The 19,377-nt window shown below is 37.8% G+C and overlaps 1 protein-coding gene and 1 long non-coding RNA gene across 2 annotated transcripts in view; one reads left to right on the top strand and one right to left on the bottom strand.

Moving 5' to 3' along the window:
* LOC111867241 overlaps positions 1-18,685 on the top strand; it is a 59,227-nt gene extending 40,542 nt beyond the window's left edge. The window contains exon 7 of the mRNA XM_033752601.1: positions 17,186-18,685. Coding sequence (XP_033608492.1) covers positions 17,186-17,370 — 185 coding nt within the window. The 3' untranslated portion in view covers positions 17,371-18,685. The remainder of the gene's footprint in view (positions 1-17,185) is intronic.
* Positions 11,498-15,728, bottom strand: LOC111867243. The gene is made up of 3 exons (XR_004513311.1): positions 15,625-15,728; positions 14,577-15,049; positions 11,498-11,558 (listed from the first exon to the last, which is right to left on the bottom strand). It is a non-coding gene; the product is annotated as an uncharacterized LOC111867243 (long non-coding RNA).
* Positions 18,686-19,377: the final 692 nt, after the last annotated feature.

Genomic DNA, 19,377 nt, shown 5'->3' with positions numbered 1-19,377 from the left:
TAACTGCCATCTCGGAGATAGCCGGGTATTCACTCCTTATTTCCAACCAAAATGTATCCAAAGGCACTTCGAGAAGTTTTAGTTTCAATGTTCTGTCTGCTTTTAAATCTGCGAGTTCCTCTTGTATATTAATCGAAAAATGTTCTGAATTCGCAGGGAATGTATCACGAACACAGTCGAAATCTTGTACCCTCTCTCTCCAAAATTCTTCTGCTGCAGCATTTCCAAATATTCTCTAATTGTGTCCATCACCACTGTATTGCCGTCAGCAAGTGACCATACAGTCGGGAACATCTCAAACGACCCATCTGTAATTCTCTGTATCAACAAATTCAGCGTATTTACAAATCATTGTATCTTATCCATATTAGTTAGAAAATTTTCGTTCCTACCTTGCATCTTTCTGTTCGGTTCATTCAAGTGTACGAAAATATCGGAAAGATATGCCAACTTACATACCCATTCATCATCCGCAAATAAATCCGCGTACTCATGCCCCTGAACAGTCAAAAATGCACGTACCTCCTCATTAAGTTCAAATATTCGCGTCAGCACTTTTTCTTGTGATAACCACCGTACTTCTGTATATAGTAGGAGTGGAGTGTGTTCTGATTCCATTTCCTGGCACGAAACGGGAAAAAAGCCGCGAATTTAGGGGCCGCGATTTGGCGAGTTTCACGACTTTTACTACTTCGTCCAGCACAACTTTCAGAGAAGATGGCGAAGACTTAGCAACAATGGCTTCGCGGTGAATGTTAGGATTTACTTTGCCTACTTTAGCTACAAATTCTTTTACACGGCCTGTATTTGAAGCGGCCTTGTCTTTACAAAAACTAACGCAAACCTTCCATTTTATTTCATTATGTAACACATATTCATTAGTGACACGAAATGCTTCTTCACCTGTAGCTCGCTCGGGAAGTTCTTTGCAAAAAAAAGAAATTTGTTGCAATTACATCTCCATCGATGTATCGAACATAAGCAAGAAGTTGTGCGTGGCCGCTACTATCGGTGGACTCGTCGATCTGAAGCGAGAACTTCTGACTGCTGTTGATTTTCTCCTTCATTATGACTTCAATGTTACTGGACATGTCAATAACCCGGCGACTGATTGTGTCAGCAGAGAGAGGGATTGTTGAAATTTCACTAACAGCTTCTGAACCCAGGACTCTTTTCACCATCTCTTTACAAGCAGGCATTAACAACGTTTCAGTTATTGTGTGTGGTTTTTTGGCCTTTACGATAATTTCGGCTACCTTATAACTTGCTTCCTGTACTTTTGCTGACACACGTAGTGTCGCAGTCAGTAACGTTCTTTGTTTTGTTCCAACAAACGACTAAAATATTTTACACTTTTGCTTGTTAGAGAAGCAAGTTTTATTGACAAATGTCGTTTCAATTTACTGGGAACCATAGCAGCATTACTGAGTTTTTCACCACAAACTACACACTCGGAGATTAGGCACGTTTTATCACCAGACCAAAAAAATCCGTAAGATAAGTAATTATCACTATACTGCCGGTGTACTAATTTTTGCTTCTTTTTTTTCGGGCACAATGCTTTCACTACTTGCACTCGTGGACGAAACACTCCGTATAATGAATTTATCCATCTTGAATAAATAAAGTAGTCTAATAGTAATCGAAAATAGCAAGACTAACTAGCAACCACAATTTTCGAACTACTTCAGAGCACAGCTGTGATAGAACTGAAACAATTGTAAGACGCGGGATCTCTACTCTTCAAACGGAACAAGTGACACTATACCGACTTATTTTGTAAATATTTATAATTTTAAACGAAGTCCAACAATCGGTGGGTGCATCGTTAAAGGAAGAAGATCATAAAGTTGAAGAAGCTCTAACATCTAAGAAAGAGGGGGAAATACCAAAACAGCGTTATTAAAGAAAAGCAACCCCTTGCTAATCCCTGAAGTTTTAGGGAAAAGCACGTATACAGAACATGCAGCAAGTATATCAAAGAAGCCGCGTAGATGCGAGAAAAATAAAAATAAATCAATAATGAAAACTATGATATAACAACTCTGAGTAAATAATTTACGTTTAATTTCTTACAATACAACATTACTGTGCATAAAAATCACGGCATGTAATAAAGAATAAACAAGCATCATCTTAATTAATCAGTGCAGTGGCTGAGAATAAAATACAAGCATATGAAACACGGTAACTGGTATAAAATAAAACCAATAAAATTCGACAATTAATTTCTTACACTAGGTAAAAGTTTCCGTCACACCTTTCACCTTGTGACGGCACACCGGTTGCGGAACACTGCCCTAAAACAGTAAACACAACACAGCTCGCCACGAACAACCACAGGACGACATCAAAGGTAGGACAAAACAACAAAACTCCTTTAAAAAAAACAACATAAGAGTGTTGCTGAAATAATACAATACTCATAATATGTATATTTGCAGAACCTTCTTCTCAAGAAAGACAGGCGGCACAAGTTCAGCCCCCGTCAGGAGAGGTGATAAGAGAGAGGACACGAACCTATTCGGTTAATAAACTTTAACTTAACTCACAAAAGTTTAAAAAAATTAATATATAAAGACAGCCCCTGTAGTTGTGAAAACTTTGGATTTTATATCCATTTGTGTATTGTCAGCATTGTATGTACAGTATATATATACTTTAACACTCAGAACACCTATTGTAATAGTGATTTCGAAACTGTATCGGTGTCCCTCTGATGATGGTCTCTAAGGACCGAAATATGAAAGGGCATGAAGAACTGAAATAAGAATATATTCACCAGTCACAGTGGAGGGAACTGTTTTATCCTTTTATAATCCCGAGTATTGTTTCAGGACAGGCCAGTATGACTTCCTTCCACATCTTCCAGTTTAATGCCCACTAATAATAACTCCAATCGACATTATAAAATAAGCTATTGACGGGTGTGTAAATAAAAATTAAATATCATAAGGTCCATTGGTGATTTTTAAACACATAGAAGTAAAGTTTTCTTCTGGGGAAGGCCGGGAATTTCTTGGCATATTATGGGTTATCAGAGTCATGAAGAATGGCTCCACTGTATGGAGCTAGTGACATCTATTGTGTCTCTGTGTAATGCAGAATATCTCATACCTAAAGACATCCGTTTCAAAAACGAAACTATCGTTGATAATGTTATTCAACAGGAATATGGTGCACTACACAGATTTCTAGTTGCATATGTATACTATATCTTTGGCTAACCAGTAATATACCTACAGCATTGCACTAGAGCCTACGTAATACGTAATGTTTTAAAAACTGTGCATTTTTCTCAATTCCATCAGGTAAAGTATGAGTTCCATATAGATTAAGATTTATAGCAGACCGGCATAAAAGAAAGTAAGATTTCGCACATGTTATTTTGGATCTGCAATAAAAATGGGGCCGAAACCTGTTGAAAGGTCAGCAAATGCACGGCACTGAAAGTGAAACGTGTACTGTGAACGTGCTCTTGGTACTGTGGATGGACAGATAATAACATAAAAAAGAGATGTGCGCTGTTTTCATTTCTGGTAGAATGGTGTCCCTCGCAGGTCCAGACATGCTTCTGAGTCGTCCGTCCTCATGCGCTTGTAACAAGGGTCAATGTCGAATCCATTGAAAATACTGGGAACTGTGTTTCCTTCATCAACTGCGTAATTTAGATTTTTTTATTTTGTTTACTTTTGAAAATTGACTGGTCAGGGTCATGTCTTTTAATGCGATTAGGTCTTTTCAAGTCCTGAAAATGTGGAGCGGAGATCTTCTTTAGCAAACTAATAGTGTTTCAAATGATCATAATATTCCTCTGCCCAACAAGGGAATCTAAGGTTCAAAATAGTCAACTACTGAGCCTCATGAAAACTATTTCTTTATGCTTCACTCTTGTCCATCTACGTCTAGGTTTCTTTCACTCAGTTTTTGCGATCAAACTTCTGTATCTGCTCCTAATTTCTCCGGCAGCGAGAATCATCCGCTTCTTCACTTGATTACTCCAGAAATAGTTACAATTTATGGAACTCCTCATAGTGCAATTTTCTTCCCTCTTCGGCCCACTAATTCCATTTAGCCTCCTGTCCTCTCCCGATTTTTGACATTTTCACAAATGAGGAACGAAGTTATAGAATTAGTACGTAAGAGTTGCTTCGTTTATGTGGCACTTATACATTTTATAGGTTACACAGACTAGAATATTTCTTCACAAAGTCTATTAGCATCTCTATGCAGATAAAGAAATAATTAGAGGACAAATGTAAATCGAAAATTCCCTCCTCAGTTTCTTGTCACCATTCCTCATGTTCTCGATTAGCACAATTATCTGCAGATCCTATCAGACAAGTTCGTTTGCAGGTAGACACCCGGGGTTTCACAGTTTGGGGAAACAAATTTTGGAAACACGGCTTGATAGAATAAGAGACGAATCTGTTTGGTATTTTGTTAATATTTTGAAGCAGAATTTTGCACTGAAATAAATACTGACGTCATTGTAATGATGTCTGAAAAATAATCTCCACTGTTATTTTTTGCTACCTTTGGGTACTTCTGCATTTGCTTTCCATCGAAATAACATACAGATGAACTTGCTATGACTAATCTTGTTAAAAGCTTGCCAGAAAATCATTTTTCGGCTATTAGGCACTGATAAGATATTATTACCAAGAATTCTGTCTTCTGGGATGTAGCTCCGAGTTCTCTGTTGAAAGTTAATTGTGTGAACACTCTAGAACAAGTACGGTAACGTTATATCTAAAAGAACATGATATAGTATTAGTTATCATTATGTATTTAGCAAGATTACATTTAATACCCTGTTCCTAAATGTGTACATGTAGCCGACTCCTACATATTCTTCATGCACCCAGTAGTTCATCGGCCTTACGGTTTGTAATAGAGTTTGTGAACTTGTATTTAACTTCATTTTATTCCATCTGTGTATTTCTGTCCAATGCCTCAAAACGTTATCACCTGCGGTGAAACGCGTGAAATTGCAATTACTAAATCATGAACTGTTTACAGCTCATTAATTTTTCGTAACAAGTCATAAATTTTTCTTAAAATTTAAAATTCAAAATTCTTTATTTAAGAAATATAAAATATCAGAGAGTGAGACCTGTAATTAACAAAATGTGATTAACAACAAAGTGACTGCCCAGTTTCCGGTTTATATGGTGATAACATGTATCATCTCATTGTGAGGTCTACGATTCTCCGGGCAGTTAACATTGTCACGATGTGCTCTCCTGTGACGCGTCTTGTTCTGCAGATGTACGTGTTACTTCGTTTCATAGGAACTGAGGCCTCCTCATTCAGGCCAGGAAACTCTTTTGCCTCCAGGCTGGGGCGGCTGTTCGAAACGTCGGTACGAATCTAACAAACTAAATAGCGTTACATCTAACAAAACTAAGTAATCTGAGGTTTTTATTGTGACTTTTTTCTATCGGAGCAATGTAAAAGTCAGATAAATCTTGAATCGTGTTTGAAGTGCAGTCTGCTTGATTAGGCTTAATCACTACTCACCCTGACAGAGCTGTTCGGACTGTATGGCAGTGTTTGGTAAGATCAAGCAAAAGTCACCTTACACTACGAATATAAGGGCAGGACACTTTTGAGCAATTGAAATAATTCCAATTTAATATTAATACTTCTAATGCCAGTTTTCACTTAATAGGCTTTGTAGTCTGATTGGTGACTTAATTAATTTTTATTGTATGATTCTTTTTTTTTCATTGGCGCTACAGCCCTCATTTGGGCCTAGGCCTACCTCCATGAAACTCTCCGTTTCACTTCGGTTTTACTAGATCTTAGACACACGGTATGACTCCTTGAGCGGGTGATCAGCTCGTCGCAAGGCCTCTACCTGTATACAAACACAGAAAAACTCACACAAACATCCATGCCCTGAGTGGGATTCGAACCCACGATCCCTGCTTCCGAGCGAGCGAAGACAGTGCATGCCTTAGACCGCTCGGCTACCGTGACCTGCATAGGATTCTTTAGGTACTGATAAGTTTGCTTATCCAGTAACTGAACTACTCCAAGACCTGTGACTGCACACAAAATTATGATACGCAGTAAAGTTGTCTTGAATACAGGTTGCGAGCGAAATTGGAATCCAGGGTTCTGTGTCCACTAATCGAACACCGTTCCCTCGTTAGCGTGAATACTGCGATTAATAAATTTTTAATTTCTGTGATAAATTCGACATTAGGTAAAAATAAATGGATATGTATAGTGTTTTATTGTGTTGTGTTTAATAAACATCTACTGCAATGCTTATGTTCCATCCACCGAATTGGAATGTGTTCATGAATAACTTGTCACTACGGATTTAGGAGTTGGTTGGACACATTTGAAGGACGAGTGCTCGAATGCACGGATTCAGGCACAACACCAAAAATCATGATGATGTACAGTAAATCCCAAGAGTGTACCTCCTGAATGCTGGTCTCATGTTATCGCTGCCCTAATCTGTTGGGCAGTGTAAGAATTTAAGGCGAAATAAGAGAGATATCGTCGTAATTTAAAAAAAAAAGTCCTTGCATTTGCGCAATACGCCATGAGGGCGTATGTGGATGAGGAAGTGTAGTCCCACACGTAATTAAACTCATCACTTGAGTATGTCAGGCTTCTACGGTCAAGGAGCAATTTCGTTTAAACGAAACAATTCCTGCACTGGGTATAAAAATTTTTGAACTGGACATCTACAGTAGCTTCTCAGCTGCTAGTAACCTTCTGTTGTGTGTTGTCTGAACTTTTTAAATCTGTTTTAAATCTAATCGTATATCTGAATGAATGTGCCTCCATTCGATGTCTTTGAAAATTGTGTAACATGCGAAATATGCCATAATTTTACACCAATGCTCACGCCGATGCCATTGCTTTACTTCAAGTGGCGCAATAAGTATGAATCGGAAACATGATTTCTCCTACAAATTCTCCTTAGTTTGCTACATTCAATACAGCGAGAATTTGGTGCGAAAGCAAGAAGGAAAGATATCACTAGAAAGACCAAGAGTGGATAATATTAAAGTGAATCTCGGAGAGATAGGATGGATCGTATGGAATGGATTGATCTGGCTCAGGATATTGTTCAGTTGATATCCTAATGAACACGGCAACGAATCTTCAGTTTCCATAAATTGTTAGGAATTCATTGAATAACTGCTCAACTGACATATTCTCAGTAAGGGCTTAGCTCCATGAAGTTATTATATGGACAATTAAAGAGGGATAGTTCACGTTTAAGAAGAATCAAAATTATATAATATCCTTATGAAAATCTAGATAATTATGTAGCTTAAACTTAATATAGTTACATATTATCATATATAATTATGTTGTGACAGTTTTAATAAAGAAAACGTAGCTTAAACTTGTTTACGTTCGAATATTAAATATGAAACGTAAGGAAAGAGACAGGGCCCGAATTTCTACAGGAACTCAGAATATATAACGTTGAATGAGAGGGTTTTTAGTGAATAATGGATTGGAACCGAGGAAAATGGAGCCAGTCACATCCTAAATTGAATTAATACACGGGTATTTGCCCAGAGAGAACAAGGAAAATCAGAAATTACCTCAGTCAAGTTAATACTGGTTCTGAAAGATATTCCATCCCAATCTGAAAGTATATTCTAATTATTTAAGGTAAATTTTCAATCCTGACAAGAGATAATATTACTTACAAGACGCCCCATCAACTTCAGGAATTTCATTCATCAGTAATATGTCAGCCGTCAGTCTCTTCCAAAACAGTTCCTCCAACTTCAGGAAATGGCGTATTAAAAAATCATGTTAATCAGAATCACAATAAGTTAACAAACACATCTTCACTATTAATACCTTGAAGTATTAGTAGGCTAAACATGAGGAGAGTCATAGTACACTTTCAAGTGAGGCAAGCCTATGTTGCCTACACACTCATAAAATTTATCTGACTCAACCAGTTGATTGTGTTTGTCATCTAATCATGAAAGACGATTATAAAAGATAAAACAAATCCGTTGAGTATGACTGTTGAATATTTTATTACTTCAATTCTTAACGCCCTTACAAGTTTCAGTCCTTATAGACACGAAAAAACACAGGACGATATCAAAGAACCTTCTTCTCAAGAAAGACAGGCGGCAGAAGTTCAGCCCCCGTTCAGAAAGGCAATAAGACGAAAGATATGAACCTATTTAGTTTATAAATACAACATAAATAAAAAAGTTTTAAAAATTTTAATATATCAAGACAGACAAACATTCTGTGTGTATATATTTTAAAATTCAGAATACCCATTGTAATGGTGGTTTCCAAACTGTATTGATGTCCCCCTGATGATGGACTATAAGGACAGAAACATGTGAGGGCGTTAAGAATTGAAGTAATAAAAACTTCAACAGTCACACTCGACGGAGCTGTTTTATCTTTTATAATATTGTTAGTGTGACGGACCAGAACGACACAAATCAAAATTATGACAGAGGAATTTATAATATTTTACAGGTATTTCACTTTAATAACAAAAACCCTGTCACTGCTAACGTAATTTTCTTTTGGAAGGTATTACAACTGCCACTCTTAAATTATTTAATCTAACATTTATAGTTCCACTTATTTACCAGCTTGTCTAATCTTTTACATTAATTCGTGTGGTTATATTCCTGTAGGTGTGACTTGAAGTTAACATGGGGCTCCTACCTGAAACCGCTCTTCTGGCCGTAGGTGCTGTGGTAGCCTTTCTTCTCACATTGGTATATATCTACTTCAAGAAGTCCTTCAGTTATTGGAAGAAAAGAAAGGTACCTTACATCGAACCAACATTCCCCTTTGGAAATTTCAGAAACCTGATATTTGTGAGAAAACCTATAGGACATATGTTCCTAGATCTTTACAAGAAGCTAGACGGTGAGAAATATGGAGGGACATACATGTTCACGAAACCTGGATTCATTTTCCGTGACCCAGAGATTATTAAGAATGTCCTGGTTAAAGACTTCAGTAGTTTCCATGATCGCGGCTTCTTCACGGATGAACAGTTTGAACCACTTACTGGTCACTTGTTCCTTCTTCCTGGAAACAGATGGAGAAATCTTCGCGTTAAACTGACACCAACTTTCACTTCCGGTAAAATGAAGATGATGTTTCAAACTTTGGTCGATTGTGGGCAAGAACTCGGAACCATCCTACAAGAAACCGCTAGTCGGGAGGGGATTATTGAAGTCAAAGATATCTTGGCTAGGTACACCACAGACATAATATCGTCATGTGCATTTGGCATCCAATGTCATTGTCTTGAGAACCCAGACGCTGAATTTCGTCAATGGGGAAGGAAATTATTCCAATCAACGATAAGAGCGTCATTAATTAGAACTCTGGGCGCACTACTTCCCTCTATGGTGAGCTTCTTGAAGCTCAGAGGTATAGATCCCAAAGTTTCAGAATATTTCCGAAGTATGGTGCAAGACACAGTGAACTACAGGGAGAAGAACAACATTAAACGCAACGACTTTATGCAACTGCTTATCCAGATCAAGAATCGTGGCAAAGTGGAGGAAGAACACGGTTACCTGGAGCAGAATGGCCATGGAGACTTGGAGAACAAGTCTGAAGAGAATGGTATGTACCTCCTGTATACGTTCCGTGTAAATAAATACATTCATTCTTGTACTGTATGGATGAGCTGGAACTGAGCATTGGTTTTCTCAACGAAAGCACTCCACACATCTCTGGGTAACGTATTCTGAATACACGTAGTTACATTATTCCCTTGTGCCACAACCTTCGGTACACCGCCATATGTATGTATGTATGTATGTATATGTATTTCCAATTCCTGTCATTCTTCGGGTATTCAATGGATAATTNATATAAACCAAATACGATTAACAACTACAACAATTACAGAGAAATACAAACAACTGCAACAAATACAACAACAAGGACATCCTACCACAACGAATACAAACCAAATACGATTAACAACTACAACAATTACAGAGAAATGCAAGAAAAAAATACAACACCCAAAACACAAACAAAAGAAAACCAACAGTCATGGATGCGTAATGTCATTTACTTCAATTCACTTCACTTCACTGCAATTTTTTTCTTTTTAATTGTTTCCACCTCAACTTAATATTAATAACGAAAGAAAATATGTGGGAATCGCATATAGCATTTTTCTTCTGCTTATGTTAGGAATATAATATGCCTTTACAAAGCCATACAAAATTGGCTTCAATCAGTAATGGTAGTGATAGCTTCATTCTACGACAAAGTACTTCTGTCTACCAGAACACAAATTTCCGTTAAAGCTGTATCTTGCTACTTTTGATGTTGACCCAATTGAAGAATTGTAGACAATAAATCATGTGTATTCTTGCAATAACTTTATTTTTCTCTCTTCATGAAAATTTTGCTGAAGAATTTAAACCTTAAACGGAGAACGGTAAATTGTAATTTTCACGTAGCTTAAATCTGGAACTTGATATTTCTCACAGTGAATGATGTGTTAAATTAATCTGTTATCAGAATAGACAACGATATATTTCCTGCACGGCATAAACACTGTTACCTGCATTAGAGATATATCGATATTTTCTGTGACGCAATATTCGTCATTCATATGTATTTTGAGTATTCATAATGTGTATGCATTAACAGTCTTCAAGTGCATACAATCCCATTTACCACTTCTACACTATATGTTTCGGCAGTATGCTGCCATCTTCAGGTGTATCGATCCGTCAACCATTTCACTGCTTGCCTTTATATGTCCCTTTACAAATAATATTAAATTTGTATACGTCCTTATATCATAATAAAGTTTATGTATTTAAAACTTGTTAAAACCTATTATCTCATACGTCTTATTTTAAATTCATGTGTGTTATTGATCATTGTATCCAACGATACAACGCACGCAGTCACAAGAGTAGAATACATCATAAGACATAATATACACACACATTAGAAACATAAGAAGAACGACCCCCCCCCATGTGGATGATCAATAACAGACACGAATTTAAATTATGGCGTTTGAGATAACAGGTTTTAACAAGTTTTAAGTACATAAACTTTATTATGATATAAGGACGTATACGAATTTAATATTATTTGTAAATGGACATATAAAGTCAAGCAGTGAAATAGTTGACGGATCGATACACCTGAAGATGGCAGCATACTGACGAAACATGTAGTGCAGAAGTGGTAAATGTGATTGTATGCACTAAAAGACTGTTAATACATACACATTATGGATATGAATCAGTGCAACAGGACGCTAAAATACAACATAGTATTTTGACCAATTTCCCACTTGGTAACTCGCATAATCTGAAATGTGCCCTATGATACTTTGGCCTAATAATAGTGAAACTAGGATCAAGCATTTAGCCGTTTGTGTTGTAGGCTTGTCGATGAACTCACTGGCGGCCCAGGCCTTCGTTTTCTTTCTTGGGGGTTTCGAGACTTCGTCAACCACCATGACTTTCTGTATGTACGAGCTATCATTGCACCAGGATATACAGGAACGTCTCCGGGAAGAGATCGATGCTGTGCTGAAGAAACATGAAGGCAAGATTACTTATGAAGCCATCCAAGAAATGGAGTACTTGGATAAAGTTGTCGCAGGTAAGGCTTGCCCGTGGAAGAAAGTTTAAATAATACAAAATGGATGTAATTCGCAATATCGCCATAAAACTCCAGCGTTTTATCAACATCCACATACATACGAGTATCTTCGGGTCCCAAGTTTAACATGCTTTATGTAGTAAGAAAGTAAATAAGGGAAATTAGAAGCCCCCCTTTCTCTCACCTTCTTTCACGAGGTCATCCAAATGGCTACCAAGTTGTGAGACAGAAAGCTCAGCCCTAGTGAAGCAGAGATTCGCAAGCCCTCTTAATTTCCGATTTATTGAATGTATAATGGGTGGGCCTTCTTCGCTCTTGCACCGCGACCACAGTGATCTATTGTGCCTGATGTATTACTTCACTTCATATTTCTTGAATTCTGCTTTACAGTTTCTCTGTAGTATCGACTGTAGTTTCATAACCCTTGCATTTCTAGTAACTCCACATGTAATCCTGTGCAAGGCATTGCGCATACACGTACTCTGTCATATACGCCTGGCCTCGACTGGGTTATCATGGACACGAAGTCACTTGCTGCTCAATAGACAGATCTCTAACTCCATTATCATTACTGATTTCATGCAAGGTCTCATTCTCAATCTTGGGTTTGAAAATGTCTTTCCTCCCTATTTTAACATTGAAAATTCCTAACATTTTCATAGGGTATTTCAGGAATTTATCAAATACATTTTCTAGCTCTTCATAGAATCTATGCTTTATGTGACACAATTTTATCTTCTGTTCGGGCGTGAACATTCATAACATTTTAATATTATATATGATATATCATCACTAACGAACTCTACCCTCTTAACTGCTGATACGATTCTCTTATGTACAAAAAAAAAACACTGTTCATAATTCATGATTTTCATTCCCCTTTCCATAGAAAAATGTATAGTCTCCTGCTGGTTCGATGCCACCTCCATCCCATCTGACCTCCTGTACGCCCCATAAATCTAACTTATATTTTAAGATTTCTTCTGCAACTGCCCTGAGCGAACCTGCCCTAAACATACTTCGTACATTCCAAGTGCCAAATCTCATATCCTTCACATTCATTGTATATATAATAGGTTTAGACTCGAGAGGATTGCAGGCCAGGAATCTGGAGCTTCTCAGGAACATTTTACGATATCGATGGGACACTGGAAGTACACATTCTTTTCATAATGGAAGGACTAATCGTCGGAGTCGCTGAGAGAGTCTATCATCAGTACCAAACGTCTTGAAGCTCATTCATAATCCACGGATGCTTCTGTACACCGCACATCTCTAGAACGTTGGTTCCATCCTCTCACATTCAGGCTATGCAAGAGTTAGCACCACAGGATCAACATTCCAGACAAACATTCTCTCAATGATTACGCAACAGTCTGTCGAAAACTCTGCATCTAAAGAAAAGGTCACAGATGAATATTCTTCACTATAACTGGAATCACAAGTAATCACAAATAATATTTAAGGTCACATGAAAAACCAACGTGATTCAATGTCACTCTCAGTAACGACGACTCGAATTTTAGAAGAGTTCTAATTTGTGGGATATAACGCCGTATAGTCCGCTGAAATTAAACCGACAATTCAGAATAACATATGGCGTCCATCTTGCCGACTACCACAACTTCAGGAATTCCAACTACACGGCAAGAAGAGAAAATATTCCCCCAATTCCCATTATATCACAAATTAACCACTTAATATTACGAAAGATCTTAAACAAGCAATCATTATAGTTATTTTAACAAATTACATACATCAAGCCATTTGATTCCACTTCTCATCGGAACAGCGTTACAAATAAGGACTCATCTACTTCAAATTCAACAACATGCAATATTATACCAATCAAACAGTAGAAAATAAGAAACAAAATCCTGTAAATCATGTACGATAAGACAGCATAGACGAACAATATACAACGAAAATCTGCATCAGAGCAACTCGATGTTCTTGCCTGTGTGTGCCATTATTTACTCAGTGCAATAAAGCTCAAGTAATATAATGGACCTCATACGCCTCATCCACATCACTGAGTGGCCCATTCCAGTGTCACAGATGTCAAAACTTGTCATAAGACTCAGATTTTTAACCTGCCCTCATAATGTCAAATGCTGAGGAAACTATTTCTCCAGTGAACGCTGAAAACCCAAATAATACCAGCACCCAACCCTAAAATGTGCAAACTGACACTAACAACAGCCGAGCAATTACACAGGATATGAAGCATGTGCAAAGTATATACAGAAATCACAATACCTCCTGAAAAACATTCAAATATAAACAAACGAAATGCCCGTTGCCTCATATAAAAAACTTCCCCATTCTCCCATAGCCTTCCTCAGCTAGTACTTTAGCTAGTATAACCCAAGTAAACTAAGTCAGGCTACCTTACACTGTAGGAAAATCGATCAACTTCCCCAGACACAAACCAAAGCAAGGCCGAATCTTTCCTTCTGAGTTCATCAAAAGTAAACTTCAGCTTCCAGTGTTGCAACGTCAGATTTCTACATTAGCTAACAAATTTAGTGCAATTATTACGACGAGCCAAATCTATTGTCGGCAAAATTGTCATAATTTTTTAATTTATAGCTACCTGTACGTTCAATGATATCACACAGGAAGATGCTTGATCATACCATGAGCTCATCCTCATTCAGCAGGGCGAAACTACCAAAATCGATCAACACCCATCAAACCACCCTATACAGACCGATAAATATTATGTTCTGGATTGCAAATTCAGTGCTCAACGATCAATATCTCTTGCCCGAGTTCCTTGCAGAGCATAACATTCACATAGCACACATGAAACAAAATAATTTCCAACTTAACAGGAAATTAATTATACCGGGTTATACAAGTATCGAACAGGACATGGACCACCACATGGCGGAACAGCCTTAGAAGTGAAATCGTCAATTCAACAAACAAAGCAAACTCACCTCACTTTACAGCTTTTGAAGTCGCAGCAGTAAAATCCCAACCAGGACAGAGAGACGCACAATCGGCGTCAGGTACGTCCCACACATCCGACCAAATCTGATCCAAAGATCTCACGACACTGACACAACACAATCAACTACTTTATACACACTCTTTCAAAATGTTGCACCCCAATTTATATTGCCCTATATCTGCGACCACGAATCGCCCATGAATGAAACTCTTTGCCACTTGAACGTTTGGGGATAGAGTTTCAAATGATTACCGACAGATGCCTCTCCCCACGCACAAACAGTCCCTGGCAGCCATAACGGCCATAACAGCCCAAGTTGTACCCATTTACATTGAGTCCGTAGAAACCTTAAATTCCGATCACAAGCCAGTTACACTCGTCATGGGTCTTGAACCAAATGAAACTGCCCTATGAAGGATGGACCCCTCTGCAGTTATCTTGGCCTGCTGCAGGCATTTGCTGAAACATGCGATACCAGGAAACATGACTATGACGTCAGTCGAAGAAATAGACGCTGCAATAACTATATTCACATCAGCAATGAAGTCAACGAAAACTCCTCACATCCATAATATACATATCCGCGTAGAGATTATGCCATTCCAGAACTAGGGGAACAATTGAGAAGAAAAAGACATGCAAGAAAACATGCACAATTTAACTGAGCAACTGATCACAGGCAATACAGCTTCTTAAAAACTGCATATACCGTCGCTTCAAACACAGCAGGATTCAAAGATTTGAGAAAGATATTGAAAATGCAAGTACGACAAACCTTACAGTAATATATGGCAGAAAGGGACTCTCCTACACAACACTGGAATATCTGACTCCACACTCATTCTTCTGGCATCATGCCTTACCGATCACAAATTTAGGGTCAAAATGGGGAAGAAAAATCTTCCCCCGTTTATAAACAACACATCAAACTCAGCAAATATTTACGGTGTAAATGTGTAGATCGAAATTATAATAGTTGTAATATCTCAAGGAAGGCCGTCAACGTGCATATTGATATGAAATGTCTTACTTACAGTGTTGCCCAATAGGCAGCAATATAAGACATTTAATTTTCAGCCAACTGTGTACCGTCTGGTATGAATTAGTTCCATAATTATGTTTCCGCTCCTTATCTGGAGTCCAGCAGTCCGGTCTGTGAAATAATGTTGATGTATTACACTCTTTATAAATGTTCTGTGTGTTCGTACTTTGAAACATAAGAAAACAGGAAAAAATACTTATACATGCAACAGAGCAATATATTTATCGAAGATTAACAATTCTTTCAGAAATGCAGAAATTACTTTCTTAAGGTGGTAAGGACTTAGTTATCTTAGGAATTTGCATAAAATATTTCTTTGGTTATTCTTCCCAGAAACTCTTCGGAAATACCCACCTCTTCCGATGTTAAACCGTGAATGTACCAAAGCCTACAAAATACCTGACACGGACATTGTTCTGGAGAAGGGAATCTTGACGGTTATACCCGTCTTGGCCCTTCATCACGACCCTAAGTATTATCCTGACCCTGAGAGATTCGACCCGGAGAGATTCAGTGAAGAGGAAAAGGCAAAGAGGCACCACTACGTGTATCTGCCCTTCGGAGAGGGTCCCAGGATATGCATAGGTACGTTCAGTCTATCGAAATATTATGTTACCATTCGTATAAGGAAAGCCAGTAACTTGGAGGTTAGTGTTTCCGGCACAGTTAGATCAATAACGTGACAGTTGCATAGCATGCACTTCATATTGATTTGGTGTTTTCATTGAATTGTGTTCTGCTTTCCTGAGCGAGAGGCACAGTACACTCGAGAAATTAATATAATCGTGAGCTTCGTAATTTAAGCTCTTCATTAAATATTGTCAGGATAATTAATACTGGAATAATGAGATGAGCAAGATTACAGTATTAAAGCTAAATGTAGGGAAATTTACACAGAAACCTGAAATATAGTAAGAGACCTATACAAATCTGGGTGCATAATTCTGATGATTCTTAAATAAATAATGCACAACGATGACGACTGGAATGAGATCCCAGTGACAGGCGACTGTGAAAACGCCAACGAAACTTTCAAGTTCCGTAATTTCATTAGCAAATTAATTACTGCTGGCCCCTCAGGGAGGATACTGTTGCGTCCAGTAAGTTTTTCAGGACCTCCAGACGCCAGGTAATACCGTCGTTTCTCGGTTATGTATTACCTTCTAATATGAGCAATGCTCTTGCTTGTTAGTTAATTACGTTTACCCGCCATGACAAAATGCCTACTTTCGTTGCACAAAGTTACATATAATTAACGGTTATGAATTTTATATATTTAACAAATTATAACCTTCATTCTTAGCGCCACAACCCAATAAAATTTATGGCTCCATGTAATGTTAGAACCTAGTCAGTCATACGTCAAAGTTCCCTTCTTCGGGGATTAGTTCTTCGGGAATCATATCCTTTGATGGAAAGGTACGAAGTGCAGAAGGACGTGAGAATTTCGTTGATGCTCCCGTCTGGACTCCTGATTGTAATCATAGCTGAAGAGCTTATTCAAACTACGGAGCGGCACTCATTTCTTACGGAACTCTAATTTTCTTTTCCAGGAATGCGGTTCGGTCTGATGCAAACCAAAGTGGGACTTGTCTCTCTTCTGTCCAAGTACCAGTTCAGTCTGAGTAAGAAAACTCCGGTTCCATTGGTTATGGATACGAAGACAATAATTTTATCACCTGTTGGTGGAATGTGGCTGCAGATTAAGCAGCGCGCTGATTATTACACTGCTATTTAATTTAGGGCACTAAATTACCATATAAACTGGTTTATTATTAACTAAAATTCTGTGTTAATTGAATTATCATTATATAAAGACATTTTGTGCTGAATTTGTTCATCGTCTGGAGCGTGATTTGGATCCTTATTCTCACATTTGTAGACGGCAACGGAAATAGTTTCCTAAATGATGTTTACTTTAATTATTCATCGGACAATGACAATGGCCAGCATACTGTTTCTCTGAAGTTGTTTCACGTTCACTCATAGTAAAAATCAGTTCTTAAATAGCCAATCAGTAATATTAAAGTGAAAAAAAAGACAGGTGCATGAAAATAGTTTAATGGTACATCGCATACTCGTATATGTAATGTACATATCTCCTTTTGAACAGAATTATGCACTATAATTTTCTCTTCAAATAAGAAAAAAAATGAAGTTATCAATTTTCTTAACAGCAACTACATGAAACCGAACAATGGAATGAAAATAACACACAAATTCATAATTTCTCTCTTATGTTCGTATATATGTCAGTGGTCACTTCTGTATTTACCTTCGGTAAAGAATGGGTAGTAAACTGGAAAGGGCCAAAACCCGTCTGTACTTCTTGGATAAGAAAAATATTCAGCCCCCACTTAATTGCCTTACTGGATTAAGTACACTTTGAAGAATTTCGGAAAGGAAAACTTGAGTCTCTGGACGACTCTCCGACCTCAGGTTCACATGACATACACATAAATAATTCAAAACCTCAGCAATGTAATTGTAACCGTAACATCATGTGACAAGAACAATACCAAGTGAGGAGGAAATTCCACTCCCAATTAGTAGCTAAGAGCTTTAAGTACCTTATTAATTCCAGATTTCATATGCTGTTTTGTTGTGTATTCTGTAGTTGAGTCTCCTATATACACATGAATTAGTCAGTCAGTCAATTTGCTTATAACTCCAGCTGTTGCACACTGTTAGTGCAAGATTGTGTTCTCCCTGTTACTTCCATTTACTTTCTTGGTTTACGTAATTTGTTTCTATTGTAGGAAGCACTAGATTATCACTTCCGTATTCTTTCAATAAACTTGTATCTAAAAGTACGTGGATATAATTATAGCTACCACATTAATTCAGCGTAATTACATTTAGTACCCTGAACCTAAAGCATTTATATGCAGCTGATTCCTACAAGTTCCTCAAGTATCCAGTATGCATCGTATCTGCGGCCTTATGGTTCGTATCTCAGTTTGTTGTTTTATATTAAACTTGTTGTTTCTCGGTCTGTGTGTTTCTGACCAATTCCTTCCATACTCAGAAGTCTGCATTATAAAATCTTGAATGTCTTCAATTTTTATTCGTGTTTGTTTATACTAGAATTCAGCATTGCTATCCAGAAAGGTCGACATATAGCTGTAAATGCTAACAGTTTAAATGCAGCATTCGCATTCATATCCTGGCCAGGAGAGTTCCGGTATTAAATAAAATGCTCCATGACTATTCTCGTTATCCCGGTAAGTTACCTGGTAATACCTGATAGTTGACCAATAATACTTCTTTTAATTCCTTTAATTCTCGAGCATTTCTTTCAACGGTTAGCAGAAGAAGAAAGACTCTATGTTTGGTCTCAGCAAGACTCAGTTACTGACCTCACTGCACGTGTGTCGATGCAGGCTTCATCCGATGCTACCGGGAGAGAATTAACAGCAGAGGTATTTCGCCAGCAAGCTGACGCGATCTTAATCCCTGTGAATTCCTCTTCGGGTGTTGTCTGAAAGAAAAACTTTATAACAGAACCCCCCCCCCCAACGGAAGAACTTAGAGAAAAATTCATAGGGAAATTGCAAACATTCCTGCAGGAGAACTTCAAAGTGTAAATCAGAACCTCTTCCGCAGGTGCGAGGAATGTCTGCGTGTAGAGGGACAGAAATTTCAACACCTCCTGTGACTTGTGAGTAACTACTTCCGTCCAAACGTTTTCGAACAACGGGCATATTGGTTCACTGGCAAAATTTTTATGCGTCTCGCAACCCAC

This window comes from Cryptotermes secundus, unplaced genomic scaffold (assembly GCF_002891405.2).
Source record: "Cryptotermes secundus unplaced genomic scaffold, Csec_1.0 scaffold1164, whole genome shotgun sequence".
NCBI classification, from domain to species: domain Eukaryota; kingdom Metazoa; phylum Arthropoda; class Insecta; order Blattodea; family Kalotermitidae; genus Cryptotermes; species Cryptotermes secundus.
The sequence above is the reverse complement of the archived record's forward strand: the minus strand, read 5'-3'. Positions and strand labels throughout refer to the sequence as shown.